The sequence below is a fragment of the Cupressus sempervirens genome, chromosome 3, assembly GCF_028749045.1.
Source record: "Cupressus sempervirens isolate cs-2001-9-10 chromosome 3, ASM2874904v1, whole genome shotgun sequence".
NCBI classification, from domain to species: Eukaryota; Viridiplantae; Streptophyta; class Pinopsida; order Cupressales; family Cupressaceae; genus Cupressus; species Cupressus sempervirens.
In genome coordinates, this window is record NC_143120.1 from 826304053 (window position 1) to 826329281 (window position 25229).

At 31.2% G+C, this 25229-nt stretch overlaps 2 protein-coding genes across 2 annotated transcripts; one reads left to right on the forward strand and one right to left on the reverse strand.

Moving 5' to 3' along the window:
• Positions 1 to 4360: 4360 nt before the first annotated feature.
• On the reverse strand, positions 4361 to 6296 carry LOC149569325 (serpin-ZXA-like). Its single transcript, XM_089817725.1, has 2 exons — positions 5890 to 6296; positions 4361 to 5333 (listed from the first exon to the last, which is right to left on the reverse strand). Exons 1-2 carry the CDS (start codon positions 6274 to 6276, stop codon positions 4557 to 4559), a joined length of 1164 nt encoding a protein of 387 aa, XP_089673851.1. The 5' UTR covers positions 6277 to 6296; the 3' UTR covers positions 4361 to 4556.
• Positions 6297 to 10461: 4165 nt separating this feature from the next.
• On the forward strand, positions 10462 to 15496 carry LOC149569326 (uncharacterized). Its single transcript, XM_089816895.1, has 7 exons — positions 10462 to 10924; positions 11399 to 11847; positions 11962 to 12272; positions 12906 to 13954; positions 14109 to 14444; positions 14568 to 14755; positions 14921 to 15496. The coding sequence occupies exons 1-7, from the start codon at positions 10462 to 10464 to the stop codon at positions 15494 to 15496; spliced, it is 3372 nt and encodes a 1123-aa protein (XP_089673021.1).
• The last annotated feature ends 9733 nt before the right edge of the window (positions 15497 to 25229 follow it).

Here is a 25229-nt window from a genome sequence, read left to right on the forward strand (position 1 = left end):
TTTGATATTGAAGTAAAATTTATATATATAAAATTTACCATAAATAATACATATTAAAAAATATATTAAAAACCAATGCTTTTATAATTATTAATTTAATCTCTTCAATATAATTTTTAATCTTATAACTATTAAAATTAAACTTATTTATTTCTCAAATGAATACACTTATTAATTTTATACCAAACTATATTTTAAAGCATATACAAACAAATATAAAGTAGATGTAAGTAAATTAATTTTAAAGTGGATTTAAGTAAATTAAACTTATTCATTTACTTACATCCACTTTAAATTTTCTAATTTTGATTTAAAATATAATAATTTGGTATAAATTTCTTCTTTTTTAACTTATGATTTAAAATATAATAATTTGGTATAAACTTATTTTTTCTTTATGCTTTAAAAAGTACTATATATAAAAAAATATTGTTATTAAAAAAAAAACTTAGAATGCTTTTATAATTATTAATTTAATCTCTTCAATATAATTTTTAATCTTACAACTATTAAAATTAAACATACTTATTCATTGAATGAATACACTTATTAAATTTATACCAAATTATATTTTAAAGCATAAAGCAAAAAATATAAAGTGGATATAAGTAAATTAATTTTAAAGTAGATGTAAGTAAATTAAACCATCCACTTTATATATTTTTCTTTATGCTTTAAAATGTAATTTGATATAAAATTATTTTTTCTTTATGCTTTAAAATTTATCATAAATAAAAATTATTTTTTGAAAAACATAATAATAATAAATAGCAATGCTTTTATATTTATAAATTTAATCTCTTAAATATAATTTTTAATCTTACAACTATTAAAATTAAACTTATGAATACACTTATTAATTTATAACAAATTATATTTTAATACATAAAGAAAAAAATATAAAGTAGATGCAAGTAAATTATTTTTAAAGTAGATGTAAGTAAATTAAACTTAATTTACTTACATCCACTCTATATATTTTCTTTATGCTTTAAAATGTAATTTGGTATAAAGTTATTTTTTCTTTATGCTTCAAAATTTACCATTAATAAAAATTATTTTTCAAAAAATATAATATATATAAAAAAAAACAACTTACAAAGCTTTTATAATTATTAATTTAATCTTAATAAAGAGGAAAAAAAAAAGATAAAGTGGATGTAACTAAATTAAACTTATTAATTTACTTACATCCACTTTATATTTTTTTGTTTATGCTAAATTTTTTAAATATAAATTTTACTTCAATATCAAATTTTCCCAATTCATTTATAATTTAATTTTTTATTTCAAATAAATGACTTTTTATCATTCATTACATTATGAATGTTTGTTATTTCTAACAATATATTTTTTACATCTAATAGTATGAAATTTATTATTTTTCTATTGAATCATTTTTGACACTTTATAATAATTAAAGTTTTATCTAAAAATTTCTTTGTAACAAATAAAAGATAAACTCAAAATTTTAGTATATAAATTTAATCATTAACAATAATATAAAACTTCAATTTCTTAGAAAGCATATTATTAATTTTTTAATAATAGTTACTAATAAATTCCTTAAACATAAAAAAAAATATACTTTAAATGTTAAAATAAAAAAATATTTCTATATTAATATTAAATTAAAAACATTTTTAATATTAAAATAAAAATATATTTCTATTTTAATATGAAAATATTTTAAATATTAAAATAAAAATGTATTTCTCAACTTTCACTCCACTTCACTTCACTGAATATTATATTTTATAAGTAATAAATATATACTTTTATCAAAATTAAAATTAATGTTCAACAAATCCTACAACTAAACAGTGAAATTAAATGAAGATTTTCAAATAACATTGGACTAACTCTGCTGCTAACCCTTTGCACAATTTTGCCATTTCTTTTGTTATGTTCTTCTAAACACTGATTTGATCGTTCTGTCCTTCCTCTCTGCACTTAACAGAAAATCAAATGAAAATAATTGTGATTAAACGTGCAAGACATCCGGTAGTGTCAGCGAGGACGACGTATCTGGGCAGGGCAGTAAAGGCACAGTTTTTTACGGTGCAAATATGTTGCACCGTAGCCGGTGCCGGCGATGATGGGGAGGGAGGCATCCAGGCAGCCTGCCCGGACCTGCCCTTGACTGTGTCATGTCACGCATTAAACAATAATTTCGTATGTTTCTTCTAAGAAAAAAAGCATTTGGGGCCTGACCGCATAACGATGAGTTCGGGTGCTTCCACGTGGCGGACACGTCTCGTCGGAAAACTAAAGGTTGCCGTATGACAATTATTCAATATTAGTTTTTTTTAGGTGACTTCCCCATCATCATTGTCACTAGCTAGTCGAGTTGGATCCAGCTGGCCTGGCCGCACTTGTGGTCTCCTCTTTATTTTTATTTATTTGATCCCAGGGTTAGAGCCAGTTTTATATAAATACACAATGGCTTTTATACTAGTTTTGGTCCAGTCTATGTCGCGGCTAATAATAGTGAAAGAGATCAGGCAAATGATAAGGGCCACAGAAAATCTCTTGATATGCAATGGATGGTCGCAAGGCTCACAGATAAAGCTGGACGGATCCCTCCTGGCTCTCTTATCCAGGATCCGCAGTTCTGGAGAAGGATTTTGCTAAATCGGTAACAGTGGCAGCAATCCCAAATGACAGATCTACAGTTCACATTGGTATGTACTATTTCAGATTGAATTTTAGGGTTAAGTTATCTCTAGAGTAAAATGTGACTATAGGGTAACAAACAGAGATACATTGTGAGAAACGAAATCCAAGTCAGCAAAATAAGATCAACCATTTATGCCAAATCTTATGGAATAAATTAAGCATCGCTCTTTCAACTAGACAAAAAGATTTGTCTTAACAAAATTAGAAATTTATTGCCTTCACAATTGTATGTAATACCCAATAGAGCCGCTACATTTCTCCACAACACCTTAAGATTACTTTCGCTACCCATTCAAACACTGTAAAATGTCTTCCCATAAGACAACACACCCAAACCCACAAGTCAAATCAATCAGGGAAAATCTGAGGTCTAGAAAAATCTAGCATTCCAACCACCCTTCACGCATCAAAATCCCATAGAATTCAATGCATTGGAGCTCATATATTATCCCATAGAATTCAATGCATTGGAGCTCATATATTCCAACCGCACACAAAGATCTGATTTGGGCTAATTGTAAATTTCTTATCTCGGAAACATTTTAAAAATACATATATAAATCAACTAAAAGACCTGTGAATCAACTACAATGAAAAATAACTACAAGACGAAACAAATACCTAAAACACCTATAAGAATGAAACATAAGCAGCGTAGTCTGCATCATAGAAGAGACAAAAGCAGAAAAGGAAAATTCAAACAATGGAGCCTAATAAAAGAAAATGAAATCATAAAAGCTCGATTACAATTTTTAGATAGGCAAGCTATATATGTATGCAAAACTCTCCTGTTTATCAGAAAAAAATACTAATCCAGCTTCCAAACAGTGAAAAATTGAAGGGCTAAAAGAAATGAAATTTAGGGTTTCATCTTATTTGACAACATTGATAAGAAAGATAAATTGGAAAATCATCACATCCACTCTAAGAATTATGCCACAGTAGAAAGAAAGTAAATACCTAAGTCCTGATTATGTAGGAGCCACTACTCCAAAGGAAGCAAGCTTTTCCAAAATATCTTTTCAACCTAGAACCAGAATGAATTATTTTTTAATATTGACAAAGTGTGAGAATTGCTAGAAGGAGATAAACAAAAAAAAAAATTTACCTTAAAACACAAATGATCTGAGCACATAGGATGTGACAGAGAATGGGTGATATTTTCTTCAAGTGTGTAATCTTATAATGTGCCTGTATGAAGACTTCTTTTGTTTGGCACAAAGATTCATATACCTAACTCTGTGACAAATGTACACCTCTTCAAAACAAGTTCTATTCTCTGCAGGTTTAGCGTGTCTGGGAAATTGTAATAATGGACGCGTAGATCTCTTTCTGAAATGACAGTTGTTATGTTTACAATTATATCCTAATATTTGCAAGAGAAAAAAAAAAAGATTGTTGGTGAAAATAATAACAATCAATGAAAATATAGTAATTTCTATATATGAAATGAAATATTTCCTTAAATCTTTCAAACTATAGTGAGGAAACATTATAACTAAAAAAAACATGGATTTTAATGAATCAACTAATACAATGAAACAGGTTGAAAACTTTAGTCTCCTGCCTTTTAAGACAGGGACTAACAAGCAAAATACACTACTTTGACGACAAGCCCTATTTTCAGTGGAAGACAACACACATCCGTGACAACATCAACCTGATTTCAAAATAGCAAAGCAATAAATAATCTATATCTTTATACTCATGAAATCTTCAAAAAGTTTGTGAAATGCCATTAATTCTAAACAGTGGATATTCTAGGCTTCAAGAAGTACCAAGCATTCTATCCTGCTTGCTCTACAATAGCCGATAATTATTCGTGTTACTAATTATATCATCAGTGGGCTAACTTCAAACATTGAAGGTTATTCACATTAGCTTTCTGATGGGTTGAGCACATGCCCAACAAAGAGGATAATTCCACTTTTGTCTTCCTTGATCACAAACATGAATGGATGGTCAGCTACAAACTCCTCAATTGGGTATGTGGTTGCGTATCGCCACTCATACTCGAATGCAGTGAGAGCCGCTGCTTCAGTACCCTCCTCATTAACCTCCACATATGAATTGTGATAAACCTCTGAAATGCACAGATTCCCACCCACACATTCAACCATGTCATTGAAATCGGCATCATCAGTGAAGGGCAGGACAAGTCCCATCTTTTTCAGTATCTCAGTTGCATTAACGCTAGATGATATCTTGAAGCGAGGTAGCTGAAAAGAACGTACCTTCACCTCGTTTCCTAGGTAAAGATGGTGCTCAAGAAAATTAAGATCAACTTTTCTCTCCAGTTCAGGAAGACCATTGATATCATTGGGTAGTATGATGTACATGGAGAAGCATCGCCTGTCCTGTCCCTGAAAATAGGGAAGGTATAGGATTTTGCAGTCATCAAGAATTGTAATATATTGCTTCTTTTTAGTAGTCATCATGGGCACTTGCACACTTTCCCCATTCAATAAATTGAAAGTGCTTTCTTTTGTTGCGGATGGGTCAAATTTTTTCTGCCATGCGCCCTTCAAATACAGGGCATTTGCCACAATCAGCCTTGTACAATCGGATACAGAATCAGGTGGAAGGAGGTCTTGTATCTTTCCCTTGCTCTCTTCTGCTGCCCATTCATTCACCGTCAATCGAGCTTCATTTGCCTGATAACAGTCAGCAAAATGGTAAGAAATTAGTTACTAAATATAGTCTTGTTGATGAATTCAGAGGAGAATCTCTGTTATAAAAGTAGTTGTCTGAAAGTGTCCTGGTTTGTTTTGGACTGATGGATGAACTAGGGGAGTGGGAAAAAGATGGTTTCAATGGGAAATTGTGGATAAAATAAGAATACCCAACGCAAAATCTTTCCAAAATTACGAAACAACAGCACATTTTATTGATGTCAACAGCATATCCAGGATGAGTTTTTCTATCAAATATTTATTGCAGATTAAGCAAAGCATTACATTTTCATACCATAACAAGTGATTATCCTCACACCCATTTAAATAGGGGCATTCAACACGATTTATTACACTCGAGCAACTTCACAGAAACATAACTTTTCATTGACTTGTGGATTCAAAAACATGAAATTGCAAAGTATACTAAAATCATCTGAATCTACTTCTCATATTACTCAATAAATTCATTCTTTTATACACCAAAGTCAAAGGAAAAGGCATGCACAAAATCAAAGATAAAGGAGAAAACATATACCTTATTGATAAAATCCACCGTATTAATTTCAGTATAATAATGATTTTTCACAAGATCTCTGTAATTGAGCTTCAAGGTCATGGACTGATCCACCCATAATCCATCTACAAATGATATGGGAGGACCCCCATTGACACTTCCATCTGCCAAGACTACATTGATAAGATGAGAAGAAAATTGATGCAATTTATTGACATCACTGAAGTTGAGACATGTGTAGAACTGTTCCAGTGTTGCGCCCCTTGCTCCACCTGCAGCCAAGCTCGATGCCATAAATATGCTCAAAGGAGAAAACACACAATTTTTCCCAATACTTTGATCTAATGCTTCTTTTAAAAATTGAAGTGAGAAATCTGTTTGACTATGAATTGAAGACTGAATATCCATAGCTCCTCAATTCAACGTATGCAGAGTACAATAATTTTACAAAATAGAATTTTGCTTTGCCTCACAATGGATAGAAGGCAACAGGCATTGAGGAAATCTTGCTTTTTCAATTTAGCTTTAACATGTATAGGAATGTCCAAAGTTTCTTGTGCCGACCTAAAATCCTTTGCTGAAAACTACGGGTAATCCAACGCGCGCATAGCTAAATCCAAGGGTGGATAATATTATTTTATGAAGGTAATTTGTTTTAAACAATGCACATTGGATATGATTTCTCCATATAAGTTGGATGTTCTTACAAGAATATAACTGGCGGATATTTACTTTAACGTTTTAAATATGTTAGATTATCTTATACGTTGCGGAGATTGTCTTCGTGAAAAAAAAAAGATGTCTCGTTAATTAAAATAAAAAAATAGAACTAGTACTTCCATGTTTGAAGGATGTAAGGGTTAAGACTATAGTCTTGTATATTTTTTATGATGTTTTTCAATACTTATTCATAAACACACTCTCTCTCCTTTTTTACCCTCATCTTTTTATCTTTGTTATTCACATACATTGACACTCCTTTCGCTCTTCCTAACCCCATCTTATCTTACCCCTCTTTACATTTCACTCTTATATATCTATATTTCATTTCCTCTATTTTTCTTTAATCTACTCTATGTATGTGCTCTATCTATCCATCTGTCACCTCTCTCTCTCTCTCTCTCTCCCTCTCTTTCACATACACACATCCTTTTTAATATTTGATTATAATTCATCTATCTATACACACTTTCTCCCTATTTTTCCCTATCTAATTTTATCTCGATCAATCTTTTCACTTCACCTCTTTTTTTTATTCTTTATATTATTCATGTTACTCACTTTTCTCCATTCTCCTTTATTCTCTCCTTATCTTTCATTATAAATATCTATCCCTCTAAATATTATTCTTATATGGAATGTACAACCTAACTATTTGAAACTAATAATTAATCTCTCTCTCTCTCTCTCTCTTCTTTGCCTCTTCCTCTCCATTTTACTCTATATTTGTATATATCCATGTCTCTCTTTAATACATACACTTTCTCTATTTATATCCTTATACTTTCCTTTATATCTTTCTTATGCACACATACACTCCTTTCTCTATCTCATCTTACCCCTTTGTTCACCATTCACCTCTCATTATCCTATTCTTTATTTTTTTTAAATCTTCTCTATGTATATATCTATATATTGTGTATCACGCAATATATCTTTATCATTCTATCTCTTCATCTCCACACTCTCCTCTCCCCTCTTCCTATTTGTCTCCCTCTCGCTTCCTTCTTATTTGCCTTTTGCTTCATATTTAAATCTCACTCTTGCTCCTCCTTATCTAATATCTTCAAGTCATCCTTATATCTACTTCCTTATCTAATATCTCCTTCATTATTATTTTGGTGGAAGGTGGATTGTAGTCATCGTTATCTAATCTCGTCAAGTTATTTATTGAACCATAAGATGCACAAATTATAATTTCATTGTTATAGTGATAAACTTCTAACACAAACACTCTTTCTTTTTCTCCCTCCCTATTTTTTTTATCAATATCAATCTTTTCACCTCTCTACCTCTCTTCATATTATTAATCTTATTCAACCCCCCTCGCCTCTGTCATGTTATCCTTCGTTATATATCCCTACCTCTAATTATCATTTATTACATAAAATAGAAACCCTAGCATTTTGAAATGTACATAATTTATCATCTTACAGTAATTTAAAAAATATATATCTAAATCTACAATTTTATTGATTAATATAAGCTAGGCTAGTTGGACAAATGCATTGAATATTCACTTTATAAAAATGATTCATCTAATTCTCTCATCATATTAAGGGTTGGTTAGTTTGAATTCAAAAACTTTTACAATATATCTAACTAAAATTTGTACATGTACAATTTTAATATTGATTAATATGACCTTAAAGCTTAGTTCATCCAATTCACAAATATTAAAAATTATTATAAATTTTTTTATTTAGAATAATTCTATACAAGGTAAGATCAAATTTATATCTCAATGTAATTCTCTATATGAGATAGGAAAACAAATAAAACAAAGCTTCTCAATTAACATATACAAAGAGGCTTTAAATTTTCCATGAGACTTTAAATTAACTGCATGACCATTTGTAGTTAAGAAATATATTATTTGTATATAACATATAATATTTCAAAATTATCTATTATCACTATTCTTACATTGAAATCATAATATTATTATATTTTACATAATTTTATATTACTAATATACAATTTTATCATATTATAGATATTTTAATTATATTTACATTTTTGTTTATGATTGAGACCTAAATACAAATATGCTCATTATTGACACTGAAATTTAACCTTCGCATTGGAGAAATCTAAATAAATACATATGCTTTTATTATCTTTGCGAAATCATTTGTATAGGAACTATATTGCTTTAGTTTTTGCATATTTAAAATAAATTATCCATCTCAAATAGAACTTTAGGGGAGGGGGGATTAGACATTATGAATTCTCACTACTAATATTTTTAAATAACCCACCTATTAATTATGACTTCTCACTAACAATATTATGACTTGTCACTAACAATTTCTTATAAATTTTCACTCTAAATGTAAGAACCTACTATTGTGGTTTACCTATTTTAATACAAAATTAATTATCATCTCGATTTAAAAATTCGGTCATTGCCATGCATAAATCACTTGAACAACAACTAGAAACAAATTCTTATTCAAAATTTGAATATATTTAACCTCATTTTCAAAACATAAAAATTACCAAAAATACCCTACATCAATCTAATTTTTTCATCAAAGTAAATTGAAAAAATATGAATAATTTTTATTAATTTATTACCAAGACAATATTGTTAAGTATTGTGATTTTTGAAAAAAAAAGGCTAAAAAAGTATTTTTTATTTTATTTTAAAAAATAATCTACTTAATAATATATTATAATAATATATTTCATTATTCAATAGTAAAATGTTTAGAAAGTATAAGTTTAAACTATTTTAAAATAATAATATAAGTTTAAAACATTTTGAAAGCAATTTTAAAAATAATTAATATTATTCTATTAAGTTTAATAGTTATATTTTTTATATTTTAATAATATTTTATTTATGTTTCTTATAATTAAGCTGAGAGGCTTTCTACAGTGGGAGCAAATTTCAATGTAAACATTTTAGCATTTTAAATAAATTTGACATTCATTTGATTGTTTCTGCCATGTTCAGCTCCGCTGGCGAGAATTGAAGTTGTGTGCATTTTTGTTAAATTCGTGTGTGTTTCAGTTATTTTAGTTGCATGTTTTGATTTCTTTCTTTCTTTACAAACGCATCAATTGCACTTATATATAGATATTTAATTTGGTTTTTTAAAAATTAAATTAATTTAGTTTTCTTTTAAAAAATTTAAATATTAGATTTACTTCAAATTTTAATAGTTTGTCTTACAAGTTAGATTTAATTTATAGTATAGTAATATATAGTATATTAATATTAAGTGTAGTGCCACTTAAGGATAGTGCTCCTAAAACAATTTTTAATTAATAATAATATATTCTTAGGCACTATGTTTAAATTATATTAATATTGTGTATGTATTGTGAAAGTTAATTTTCTAAGTCTTAATTTCAATTAAGTCTTCAAATAGATTTTTCCTATATTATATTTATTTTAAATAAATAAAATTTAAAAGAGTTAGTAAAATGAATAAATATTCTATTATTTGAAATTGACAATTTCAAGAAAATATAAAATTTGAATACGTACTTAATAATTTTTTTGGACCTAAAATTATGAAATTAGTAATTCAACTAAAATGCATTAAGATCTAAGAGAAAATAGTGTAATATGGAGTAGTGTTTTTACATTCTAACATTGAAATCAATAATAGAAACACTCACTGCAATAAATTCTTACTCTTTTCAAATAGTGAACCAGTCGAATATTTTAGAATTATAATGTTTAAGGAAATTTTGTTTCTATATACTTCATCTTTAAAGGGTATGGATTCTTAGATAAAATAAATGTATTTTTCTATATAATAAAATAAATATCACCATATTTCTTATACGTGACATTTGTTGTGAAAATAAATTGCAAGATATTTCTCATTAATCAGAGATTTTATTCACTTTATAGCTATGAGTCTATCAACACCAAATGTTCAATCTGATGAGGAAAGGAGACAATATCAAATACAACAACGAAGAGCATATCAGAGAGAATATCAAAGGGAATATCGAAGACGTCGGAGAGAACAAATGACAGAAAATCAAAGACAAGATCAAAGAAGGAGGAGTAATGAACTCCAAATACAAAACTATGCCAGGCGAAGGGCACAACTTTCAGTGCAAGAATTGGAATCTGAAAATAGAGATCAACAAAATAGTAACAGAAGTTGTCGTCAAAGAACATCCGATGGAGTATCACATTCCGAGATACAAGGAAGACATCAAGTGGATTTACAGCTCAATGAGAGGTATAATCAACCCTTGACTACAAATATGCAATTGGATCTTCAAAATGAAGTATCAAGGACAACTGAACGTGTTCCTGAAACACCCCATCATACAATTCAAGTTGGGATAAATTTAGCTAGACAAGGTAATGTAGAAAATGCACAAAACCTGAATGGAAAGCTTGGTGATAATTTCTATAGATTTCAAATGCAGTTTCGCCAAAAATTGGATAGCTTAAGAATGCCAAACATGTGTTATATTTGTCAAGAATGCTATCTAGGAATGAAAGTGTCACGCACCTCTAAAGGTCTAGTGTGTAATAGATGCTGACAAGAGAGAGGAAATAACAAATTCTCAGCTTCAAATAATATGGACCCAGGACCTCAACCAGAGAAGCTTGCAAACTTGACACAAGTTGAGGAAATGTTAATTGCACATGTCAGTCCCATATTGCAAGTGACACATGCAACTGGTGGCCAATTTAAGTACAAAGGACACACAATAAGTTTCCCACAAAACATAGATCATGTTACAAACATATTGCCACATACAATGGATAAGTTGCCAATTATTATTATTTTAAGGATAGATCAACGTGGGACACAATATAACTTTACAGTGAATAGAGATCGTGTATACAAAGCACTCAAATACAAAGTAGAGCATGATAAATTTTACTCTGATGTTCAAATTAATGAAAATGCTCTCAATGATTTGCCCAGAAATAGAGATGAAAATATTTTTCATAGATTGAAGACGGTGAATATGGAGTTTGATACAAATGCAAATGATATTGTTTTTCTGGGTCCAGTTATGGAGACAGATGAAGGGAATGTAATTGAGCACACAACATCAATGGCTTCAAGACCTCCTAATGCACAAAAGGAAATGGAACTTATCCGTGCATGGGTTAATAATCCTGACGCAAACTTAGCATCATTGATAGATTGGCCAAGTATTGGTGTGTCACCTATTAATGAGTATGTCACATCAGGATTATTGGATATGGCATTCCCAACACTATTTCCTAATGGTACCTATGATTGGTTAGAACCACAGTTTCGACATGTATATCTTCATGAATTTGTAAAGCATCTTGTGTGATATAGGGATCATCGTTTTGGCAAACATCCTAGATTTAGATATTTCACGAATAACATGATCATGAGACATTGTGCACAGAGTTCAACCTCTGTGTTTGTAAAGAGAAAATTTAAAGACATGCCAATCACCATCAATGAGCTGCGGCAACATATGGAAACTACACCTCACTCTAGATTGGCAGATAAATTGATGCGGTTTGGTACAACGCTAAGGGGAACAAGGTCATATTGGGCAAAATCTCATGCAGAATTGACAGATTTGCTTCATCAAATTGGTTGTCCTACAATATTTTTCACATTGAGTGCAACAGATATGTATTGGCCTGATTTACATGCTCCAGTGCTAGGAACAATGGCAACTGATCCACGTGAAGCTCAAAATTGGCGTAGGCAAAATATAATTGATTATCCTCACATTGTGGCACACTATATGCACTTGAGACACTCTATGTTTAGAAAAGAGATTCTAGAAAATGGAATGAATGTCAAAGATTTTTGGTGTAGATATGAATGGCAACATAGGGGGTCCCCACATGTGCATGGATTCATATGGATCAAAGGGGCACCTAATATGGAGAACATTGACTGGTCAAATGAGGATGAACGCAAAAGTGCTGAAAGATATTTTCCTTCTATTGTTCATGCATGGAACCCTAGACAAGATCCTCACCAGCGAAATATACAGGTATGTTTATAAATATGTATTCTATGCTATAATTTGATATGACCTTATTTTCTCATTGAACTTATTTTGAATTGTAGACTTTCATGAATTTTCAACAACATCCATGTCTCAAAAACACAAGACAACTTGTAGAGGTCAATCTAGATCATGACTATGAGGAGATCCTAAATTGTGTAGAAAGACACACAATTTGTAAGGAGGGTGCATGTTTGTAGAAGAAAAGGGGGCATATGGTTTGCAGGTAATCATTTCATTACATTACGATATTTAAACCAAAATTAGAAATTGGTCACTAGTGTCACTTGACTAACTACATATCTCTCTTATATTTATTATAGGTATAATGCACCTTGGCCATTAAACCTAGAGGGATCAAAATTATATGAAGACAGAGAAACAGGTGAAAATAAATTTGAACTAGCCAAAAATGATGAAAGAGTCAACTCACATAATCACCACATACTACAACTATGGAGAGCGAATATAAATTGGCAACCTGTTCTTTCCAAACATGCTGTGGTGAAATACATTGCCAAATACGCAGCAAAAGCAAAGAAAAGCTCAGAAACATACCATCAAATGTTGATGCGCCTCTCCAACATGGAAAACCCAGATGATTTAGCTACACGTGCATATAGGAAACTTCTAACTGAGACAATTATAGAAAGAGACGTTGTTGCTCAAGAAACATGTCATATGGTATTAGAGCTTCCATTGGTAGAGTGTAGTAGAAGATTTCTTAATCTAAATGTGTCCCATGAGGTCTTCAAACCTATAACTATAAGTAATGAAAATGGAAATGATGAAGACAATACTGAAGAGCAAACAAAATCTTTCATTGATGGGTACAAAAGAAGGCCCCTATGTATGGAATCCGTCACATTAATTGATGCAGCAAGATCATGGATATATAGTCCTAAAAGAAGAAGAGAGAATAAATGGGAGCCAAGGGACAAAGCAACAATAGTCAGAGTCTTTCCTAGATTTGTATCTATACCTTCACGCGAATTAGCTAAATGGGTTGACTTCTGTTTATCAGAATTATTGCTCTACAAGCCATTCCGTGATATAGAACAAGATATTGGTCATAATGATGATGCCATCATACAAAATTGGGAGACATTTAATTACATTCCTTGGCATGTTCAACGTACTGTGGTGATAGATAATGATGAAAACCCAAGTGATTCTGACACTGAAGACAATAACAATGTTCAAAGAAATACAACAGAACACGAATGGGAAATTATATCTAGGTTGCATCGTGGTCAAAACATAGAGTGCTCAGAAATAGACATGTTGGGGAGAAGAGACATTGACAAACATACAAATTGGTCTATTGATTATAAGGGAGAAGAGTACACTACTGCAGCAATCAATTTTATAGGTAATGTGAAGAATCATGGTTGTCTAATATATGATGACATTCCCCAATGCATTAACTACATGACCCTTGGTGACAAACAGAAAAAGGCAGTTGACATTATTATGACACTATCATAGAAATCATAATCTGGAGCCATTGCTCATGATAATTCAAGGAACAACAGGCACTGGAAAGTCATATCTAATTGGTGCAATTATTCAATCTCTTCAAAATGCAGCAATGCCGTCTCTATCTCCCCTTCTATTACTTGCACCAACAGGAGTCACAACATTCAACATAGGAGCTTCTACAGTTCATTCAAGATTAAAAATACCAATACAAGGTTTTTGTCAATTAGAAGGAACAAGACTCACCATTTTTCAAGAAGAAATGGCACATATCAAGTATATCTTGATTGATGAAATGAGCTTCATTGGTCAAAACATGCTGGAGAACATTGACTCTCAACTTCGACAAGCATTCCCACAAAATGAAAATATTAGCTTTGGAGGTAAAAGGCTTCACTTTTCCTCATTAACAAGTCTAGCATGTATAAAATATAGACTATTATGTTACTAAAATGTAATTACAAATTAATCATTTTGACATAAATATTTTTATTCTTATATTTTAGGTGTATCTATAATTTTGGTGGGAGATTTGGGCAAGCTTCCTCCAGTTGGTGACAGACCAGCATATGACAGTAATAGAAGGGCAAAGTTGCTATGGCAAGAATTCAAGATTGTTGTTACTTTGGACAAGATATTCAGACAAGATGGGGAGAATGAGGATCAACAAAGATTTCACCAACTTTTGATGAATGTAAGAGATGCAAACCCACAGATTGATGATTGGAGGTTGCTAATGACAAGAACCCATATCAACATAGATCTTCCAACAAATTTACAGTTTGAAAATTCTGTCCATCTATTCTCAACAAATGAAAATGTTCATAGTCACAATAAAAAAATGTTGCATTCATTGAAGTATCCTATTGCACATAGTGTTGCGACAAAAGCAAGACATGGTAATGCATTGGAAGATTATTCAAATGATGAGCTTGATCTGGAATTGCTACTTTGTAAGGATGCAAGGGTCATGCTAACTTCTAATCTATGGGTACAAGCAGGTCTTGTAAATGGATCTTTGGGGTATGTTCGAAATATAGTCTACAAACAAGGTAGCACTCCACCTGAACCTCCAACATATGTAATGGTTGAGTTTGACAACTATTCTGGACTACCATTTGAAGACCATCATCCAAAAACAATTCCAATAAAACCAATACAGAAGGGTACAACACTTCAATTGCCTTTAAGATTGGCATGGGCATTGACTATACATAAATCTCAGGGTTTAACTCTTCCAAAAGCGACAATTGATATAGGAACAAGAGAAAGAATAGGATTGACATTTGTGACAATTTCTCATGTTAAATCTTTACAGTGTCTAAGAATAATGCCTCCATTCACGTATAATCACTATGAGAAAATGAAAAAGGGTAGACAAGTTGCCAAGCGCAAGGATGAAGAAAATAGACTTAAGTTGTTGGAAGACAATTGATGTAATATTTTTATTTTTAATACTTCGTCCAATGTAATTACAATTTTGATTTGCCACTTTAATATTTCGTAATTTTTATTATATTTACTATACTATTGTATGATTGCAGTATTTAAATAAAGTTTTCATTTACTTGTATACTATTACAAATCACATTTTAAATGTTTCAAATACATGTTTTCACATTCATAAATATATAAATAGACTTTTAATATACCCTTGTAATTTGTTTTTAGTATCCTTACATTAAAGAAAATGATCACTTATTTGTTATGCCTTTATAAGTTTGTATCACACTATGTCAAATAATTGTTTTCAAGACAAAAAATATTAACATTTAAAAAATGTGTGTCAAAATATGAATTTGATCAAATATATTTTATCAAATTTCATGTAAAATACCTTAGTTTAAATATTATGGTTACTATCCTCGATTCAACATTTCTTTCCTTTTTGAAAAAAAAATAACATATTCTTTATCATGTTTTAATGATATAATTTTTTTTCATAATTTCCATGCAGCTTACGAAGATGTCAGACAAATTATGTTTGGAATGGGCTTACTGGTGGTTACGAGACTTTCATCATAGACTTCCACAAAATGTCATCCTTTGTATAGAGTAGTTGAGTGTTCGATATTGGATAAGGGATAGAATGACCAGTCAAATTATAAACAATGGACCAAGGAACAATCAATTAAAATTTTATAACTATGCTCTGTACTTCAACTTCCATTATGCCACAAAAGTGAAGATGAACTTAGATGTCAAATTTCATCACCTATAGATCGAGGTTGTAGACTTTTGTAGATGGCCAGACACTTTGTATTGTGAGATCCGTGATCTTTATCTTGCAGGATGTATTTATCAAATTATCATTGCCCCAATAGTAAATTTCAGGAAGCACACTCTCTCTGATGAGCTCAGTATAAAGTTTATGAAATTTCTTAAAGGTGAATCTAAAATTAGCTATCACAAGGGTCCACTCGAAGAATGGTTGATAGCTACTTTTAATTTTGGTTACACAATCACGTTCACAATACATCAAGTCATTCCATCTTTTAGGTTGTTGCATGCAAATTATGGCATACCTACATTATTTCACGTAAAGTCTACTCTATCAATTAAAGTACGAAAAATTCTTCATGAAAATGTAGAGTTATTGCCAGTCCATCCATGGTTGAGAAAGTAAAAATATTCTACATATTATTTATCAATGTATTGTCAACATTTTGAACCATACTACTTTTTATTATACCCAATTTTATAATAGCTATTAAATATTACATTATTAAGTTTTGTGATGGACTATGTCATCATTTATTTCAATGATTATTAAGTATTTTTTATTACACATGTTTGTAGAAAAATTTCTATATTGCTTCAATATGCTTCAATTGTTTAATTATTAAGTTTTTTGATGGACTATGTCATCATTTCTTTCAATGATTATTAAGTATTTTTTTATTACACATATTTGTAAAAAAATTTCTATATTGCTTCAATGTTCTTCAATTGTTTAGCAATACAATGTATAACATTTCTTCGCTTTTTATAACATTAAATAAATATCTATATGATTTGAAAATATCTTTTTAAATTACTATTATTATTTTTTCTCTATGCAAATTTTTAAAATTAATATATAAAAAATATACTAAAATCATAATAATATTAAATATCTATTAATACAAAAAATTCATAATATATTTAACTATAATGAATTATAATTTAAAAAATAATATCTTTCATTTTGCATCGTGAGTGCTATTAGCTTATATATATATATATATATATATATAATAAGCCAAGAGATATCCTTCTCGAGGCGCCTATTTTCATAATCTCACTCAGTGCAATAAGCACCTCAAGAAAGATATCTCTCGACTTATTTTATATATATATATATATATATATATATATATATATATATATATATATATATATATATATATATATAAGCTAGTTATTTTCTTGGTTGAAAACATAAATAATATATCTAACTAAAGAGTGAAAGACTCTTTTATGAAAAATATGTCACATATATTGTCAAAAGTCTAGAAATATGAATTTAAAAGTAATAATAATAATATCTATCATATCTGATTTTTTGCACTAATGATACCTCTCACCAATAGTAGTTTCCTCTTCAATTTTTTCTGAAGTGGTTGCTTCTCTTGGATAAGTTTACAGGACCTACATAATGATGATTTGTCATCTATGTCCATATTTGTAACTATTTCTTAAGCTAGTATTCAATTGTCTTTCTATTAAATAAATTTAAGCAAAAAAAAATCCGCAATTTCAAGAAAAAAAAACCATAATGGTCAAAATAATATAATCACTATTTCTGGAACCACTTATAATGCTCCATACAATTTCTGCAATCTTACATAAAGCTGGCTCTTCCAATGTCTTCTATGCATAACTCTCCTTGAAAGGGATTTCCACAGGGGGGAGAGAGGTTGAGATGCTCGCGCCCATTAATTGGGATGCCAATTTTGGTTCATAGACCTACTTTGTATCCAGTGTGGCATGAGCAACCATTTACTTTAAAATCACACTGCCACATGCTCACTGCAGATAGTAATGGAGGTTTATTTTCCACAATTTTTTCTTACTATTTGTATTTTTGCTGGCACCATTTTCTATTTTGACAGTGTCAGACCATGTTGAATTATCAGACGAATCCGACCGGCATTCTCCCTGAAATGAGCCTATTGGCTCAATAAAACAAGCTTAACTTATTATAGTTATCTTCGATTATATCCAAATGTTTTTACACTATGATAGATTACGTATAGAAGATGAACATGTAGGGTCTGTTTTTTTTTTTTTCTTTTAATGTCCCTTAGTTTATTAGCATCGCTTGTCATGTCCCCGGAAATAGGGAATGTATAGGATTTTGCAGTCATCAAGAATTGCAATAAATTGCTTCTTTTTAGTAGGCATCATGGGCACTTGCAAACTTTCCCCATTGAATAACTTGAAGGTACCTTCTTCTTTTCTGGAGGGGTCAAATTTTTTCTGCCATGCAACCTCTAGATACAATAATTTGCCAAAAATAGCCTTGTATCTCCATCTACAGAATTGGGTGGAAGGAAGTCTCGTATCTTCCCTTTGCTCTCTTCTGCTGCCCTTTCATTCACCGCCAATCGAGCTTCATTTGCCTGATAACAGTCAACAAAATGGCAAGAGATTAGTTCATCTGTAAATGATCTGTAATGTTAGTTCAGTCGATAAATTCAGATGAGACATGTCTTTTCCACTGTTAATAGTAGTTGTATGGAAGTGTCCTGATTTGTTTTTGTCTAACTAATGAATCGATTTTCTTAAAACTAAGAGTCTGGAGTTGGAAGATATGCCTATTAATATGGTTTTAGTGGGAAATTGTAGATAAAATAATAATTCCAATTTTTTTTAATGAAACACCGATATATTTTATTCTCACCTATGGATGGTGATCGATTTGGTATTGGTAACATCCTATCCAGGATTAGTTATTCTATCAGGCATTTATTTCAGATTAATCAAAGACCAGAAAAGGTGATTATCTTCCCACCCATTTCATTTAAGAAACATTCAAGTAGATATATTACACTCCAGCAACTTGACAGAAATATTATTTGATTTGATTTGAGGGCTCTAAAATATTAAAATTACAAAGTAGATTAAAATCATTTGAATCTACTTTTCATGTTAATTAATAAGTTTATTTTCTTAAACAGCAGAATTAAAGGAAAAGGAATATGTACAATTCAAAATTAAAGAAAAATCATGTACCTAATGGATAAAATCTACCAAACTAATTTCAGTATTATATTGATTCTTCACATGATATTTGTAATTGGGCTTAAAGGTAATGGAATGATCAAGCCATGATCCATTTACAACTGATAGCGGAGGACATCCATTGGCATTTCCACACTGATAAGATGAGAAGAAAGTTTATGCAATTTCTTTTACATCATTGAAGTTGAGACGTGTAGATTGTCCAAATAGAACACTGGCAAAAGAAAAATTAAAAACAAAACTGAAGAGAAAATTCAATCAATTCTTGTCTATCAAATATAAAAAAATAACATGGTAGTACTCTGTTTCAGAACAAAGAAAACACAATATTGTGGGAGATATTTTTATAAAAAAATTATTGCACCGTACTTCTATGTAATCAATTACATCCCAGCTAAGTGTTTAATCAAACTTGTTGATCATAAAATAATCCCTAACTTGAAGTTAATAATCCTACAATGGAGGATGACAAATGACAAAGTTGGCTACTTGTAAGAGCGGTCCTAATTCCTTATTTTAAGGCAATCTACAGTAGGATACATGATTGCATGTTTGGAAAGCTATCAGAATACAAATACAGTTTAGTTAAACTAAATAACTTTATAAATAATAATTTTGCATACTATGCAAAAATAACTTTACTATTATACAATAAACTCAATTTGTATTGTCTTATGAGAAAATATGATTACAAGTGCATCTATATAGAGGATTTAGAACAATACAGAACCTTTCATTTCTATCGACATTCAAAACATGTGCTCAAAGTGATTTCATGTCAGCAACTTTGTAATGAAGTAATCATAAATTGAAATGAATGAAGGCAACGATTGGTGGTGGTTGGTAATGGACGATGAATAGCCTTTGGATGTTGACAAGACTTTGTTTTAAATGCATTGTTTGATTTGCAATAGTTTGTTCATTAGAAATAATGATCTACCAACATGAATCGACATCTGGGCTCAAAATGTAGATGAATTGAATAGAAAGCATGTTCCTTGATCACAACATATAAGCCAAAGAAAACATAGAAGTTAGAACTACCAATCAGTTATGGCAAAGGCAGTCGTCGAATCCAAATTTACCAATCACTTCAAAAATAAAAGGGGCTAATTAGAGAAAGCTAAGTCTTCATAGAAATCAATATAATTAACTTATGAAGCCCCATGTTCATGGCGCATAATTGTCCTCTCAATTCTCATGAATTTTAAAATTAATGTTAAATTGTGTGTCAAGAGAAGGAAATATAAGTTTTTTCCTATATATTGGATCTATAATCTTATATATTCTTGACAAGGAGACTCTTTGTTTAAGCTATCATATATCACTGAACCCAATGTCCCATGCTTCAATGTCTAAAATTAAACCTCTAATAGTCAACTATTGGTTTGTAATGTGCAAAATTTGCAATGACATCAATCTTCAAATCTATTAGTCCCTGAAACCTCTATTTTGTTAGTTTCTATTTTTTTTGTTTTTGTCCTCCATATTTGTAACTAGGTTCCTCTATTTCCTCTTGAAGGAGCTCCACAATGTTAGAACTCTTCTTTTAATAGTTAAAGTTCGATCACTTTCTATATCAAAGATTAAATTAAAGCTTTGTTCAAATAAATTCAGTGATTGCCTCAACTATTGTGTTATTTCTATTTGAATTTATCTATATAATTTTTGAGTCAAACTCATCAACTCATGTTTCATGAGTAGTAATCCTTTTGTAATCCTTTGAGGAGTTCTATTATATTCTTTATGGGACTCATGTGTCCCTTTTGTTATCGTTAAAAATAGAGACATCAGTTTTGTATGAGCACAATACTTGTTCCATAGCCATTTGTTATGAATACAAAAACAAAAGCTCACAAAGTCAAAAGAGAAATCACAATGAAGGCTTGGGGAAGAAGTAAACGTATACATGTTTCTAAAAGTTGAACCCATTTATCTAGTGTTTCCTTATCAGTACTTGTTGTAGGCTAAGTACTGTTGTGATACTTTTTGCATTTCATGCGTTAACTCCTAATAAAATATTTTCCTTTCAAGTAGTTTAAATATGTCATTTTAAAATTTAATTATAAAATCAATAATTAGGCATAGTTAAATGCAATATGTTTAACTTAATAATTTCTATAAAATATTTTTCTATGATTTGATTGGACGAATCATTTTGACTCTTATATAAACCAAATTTCATGGATTGTAAAGCATGATAGTTTTGAAGAGTTGTATTTTTAATAATATGATTTATATCATTTTAACTCACATTGTAAACATCATACTATGCCATTTTTAGGATTTTGAATATTATATTCTACAAATTATATATATATATATATCGAGGGTGCAGGATCATGGTGTACCAAACTATGGCCTTAAGTGGTAGTGGAAAATCAACAAATTAGGGTTATGTCAACTTGACACATAATTTCAAAGTGGTTATGGACTTTATATCAAAAAGTTGTAAGAAAATAATCTGTAGAAAATTGAATGTAGTTTCTAAACTACTAGACCTTATCAGGAGAAAAAAATAATTGATTAGTCAAAAGTTTGGATTTTAATGCAGTACTACAAAAATTTTAAGGCGAAAATAAAAAGTAGGTGCATGTCTAAACACCTTAATCAAAATCAAATGATAATATTTTTTTAATATAATTATAGATATAAAAAGTAGACTCATGCCCAGATATGACACATATTTTTTGGTATTTTTATTCCAAATAAATAATTAAATATGAATTTTCTACCAAAACTTTTTCATAAAAAAAACTCCCATGTCTGACCATGTTAACTAATAGAAAATTTTCTTTTTAAATTTTAATTTTTTTTTTTTTTAATACTAGGCAAAGCATAGAATGTGATGCAACTTTTAGATTTAAAAAATGTTATACCGTTTGAAAGTTATAGCTATTTTTCAATCAGTATGTCAATCAACACTTTACAATAAACTTCATTGATAATTAACTAATAAATATTTATCGAACTCAAAATTTGACAGCAATTATATCGATGGAATCTCGAGAGTGATCTTAAAAAACCCTTATCGTTTCATTCAGTTTTGATCAAAATAATATTGTCAGATGGCTACCCAAAGTCTAAGTGTCACTAAAACCCTCCTCTAACACATTTTTTGGGTTGACCGGGTAGGTTTGGTAAATACAAGGCCTAATTAGATTTTGATATGGCTCAATATGCTCCCATCCATTTTTGGAGAGAAAATTCAAAAGGCAAGCTTTTTTAAATTTTATATTTGAAGGGAGACAAATTTAAAGGGAAATAAACATAAAACAATAACTTTAGAAAATTTGGAAAGAAATTATATATTTCATGAATGTGTGAACATTAATATTATAATTATTATTACATTATAGTAATATATATGATTATTATTATTAAATATAATATAGTGATATATATGATATATATTATTATTATTAAATCTATAATCTAGTAACATATATGATTATTATTGTTATATAATCTAATAATATATTATTATTATATTAACAAATACAATATAGTATAATTATTAAATATAATATTGACATGTAATGGGTCCAAGGGGGTCATAGGTCACCCTATGACCCCCTTCGACCCATAAGAATGATTCTAATATGTCCCTAGGGGTACTAGGACCACTAGGGACATATGTCGTCATGTAATGGGTTGAAGGGGGTCATAAGTCACCCTATGACACCCTTTGACCAACAAGAATGATTCTAATATGTCCCTAGGGTTCTTAGGACCCCTAGGGACATATGTTGTCATGTAATGGGACGAAGGGACCTATGACCCCCTTCGACCCATAAGATCAATTTTAATATGTCGCTAGGGGTCTTAGGACCCATAGGGACATATGTCATCATGTAATGGGTGACCTATGACCCCCTTCGACCCATAAGAACAATTCTAATATGTCCTTAAAGGTCCTAGGACCCCTAAAGACATATGTCATCATGTAATGGGTCGAATGCACCTATGACCCACTTCGACCCATAATAATGATTCTAATATGTCCTTAGGGGTCATAGGACCCCTAGGGACATATGTCATCATGTAATGGGTTGAAGGTGGTCATAGGTCAACTTTTGACCCCCTTTGACCTATAAGAACGATTCTAATATGTCCCTAGGGGTCCTAGGACCACTAGGGACATATGTCATCATGTAATAGGTCGAAGACCCATAAGAATGATTTTAATATTTCGTTAGGGGCCCTAGAACCCCTAGGGACATATGTCATCATGTAATGGGTCGAAGGGGGTCATAGGTCAATCTATGACCCCCTTCGATCCATAAGAATGATTCTAATATGTCTCTAGGGGTCCTAGGACCCCTAGGGACAAATATAGTCATGTAATTGGGTGACCTATGACCCCCCTTTGACCCATAAGAATGATTCTAATATGTCCTTAGGGGTCCTAGGACCCCTAGGGACATATGTCATCATGTAATGGGTCGAACAGGGTCATAGGTCAACCTATGACCCCCTTCGACCCATAAGAACAATTATAATATTTCCCTAGGGGTCCTAGGACCCCAAAGGACAAATGTTATCATGTAATGGATTGAAGGGGGTCATAGATAAGCCTATGACCCCCTTCAACCCATAAGAACAATTCTAATATGTGCTTAGGAGTCCTAGGACCCCTAAGGACATATGTCATCATGTCATGGGTCGAAGGGAATGATAGGTCAAACTATGACCTCGTTTGACCCATAAGAACGATTCTAATATGTCCCTAGGGGTCCTAGGACCCCTAGGGACATATGTCGTTATGTAATGGGTTGAATGGGGTCATTGGTCAACCTATGACCCCCCTCAACCCATAATAACGATTATAATATGTCCTTAGGGGTCCTAGGACGCCTACGGACATATGTTGTCATGTAATGGGTCGAAGGGGGTCATAGGTTGATCGACCCATAAGAATGATTCTAATATGTCCCTAGGGGTCCTAGGACCCCCAGGGACAAATTTCATCATGTAATGGGTCAAAGGGGGTCATAGATCACCCTATGACCCCCTTCGAAACATAAGAACAAATCTAATATGTTCTTAGGGTTCCTAGGACCCTTAGGGACATATGTCATCATGTAATGGGTTAAAGAGGGTCATAGGTCAACCTATGACCCCCTTTGACCCATAAGAATGATTCTAATATGTCCCTAGGGGTCCTAAGACCCCTTACGAATAATGTCGTCATGTAATGGGTCGACCCATAAGAACGATTCTAATATGTTCTTAGGGGTCCTAAGACCCTTAGGAAATATGTCATCATGTCATGGCTCGAAGGGAGTCATAGGTGAAACTATGACTCCGTTTGACCCATAGGAATGATTCTAATATGTCCCTAGGGGTCCTAGGACCCCTAGCGACATATGTCATCATGTAATTGGTCAAAGGGGGTCATAGGTCAACCTATGACCTTCTTTGACCCATAAGAATGATTCTAATAGGTTTCTAGGGGCCGTAGGACCCCTAGGGACATATGTCATCATGTAATGGGTCAAAGGGGGTCATAGGACCTTTCACACATAAGAACGATTCTAGGACACATAGGAACATATGTCATCATGTAATGGGTTGAAGGGGGTAATAGGTCAACCTATGACCCCCCTTCGACCCATAAGAACAATTCTAGTATGTCCCTAGGGGTCCTAAGACCCCTAGGGACATATGCCATCATTTAATGGGTCGAATGACCTATGAACCCCTTCGACCCATAAGAATGATTCTAAGATGTTCTTATGGTTCCTAGGACCCCTAGGGATATATAACATCATGTAATGGGTCTAAAGGGGTCATAGGTCAACCTATGACCCCCTTCGACCCATAAGAATGATTCTAATATGTCCCTAGGGGTCCTAGGACCCCTAGGGACATATGTTTCAATGTAATGGGTCAAATGGGGTCATATGTCAACCTATAACCCCCTTTGACCCATAAGAATG

Coding starts and splice junctions, on each gene's coding strand:
- LOC149569325 (XM_089817725.1), bottom strand. CDS start 6,276: ATGGATATTCAGTCTTCAATTCATAGTCAAACAGATTTCTCACTTCAA. Junction 5,334..5,889: donor CGGTGGATTTTATCAATAAG/GTATATGTTTTC, acceptor GACTGTTATCAG/GCAAATGAAGCTCGATTGAC.
- LOC149569326 (XM_089816895.1), top strand. CDS start 10,462: ATGAGTCTATCAACACCAAATGTTCAATCTGATGAGGAAAGGAGACAA. Junction 10,925..11,398: donor GATAAATTTAGCTAGACAAG/GTAATGTAGAAA, acceptor ATAACTTTACAG/TGAATAGAGATCGTGTATAC. Junction 11,848..11,961: donor TAGAACCACAGTTTCGACAT/GTATATCTTCAT, acceptor CATTGTGCACAG/AGTTCAACCTCTGTGTTTGT.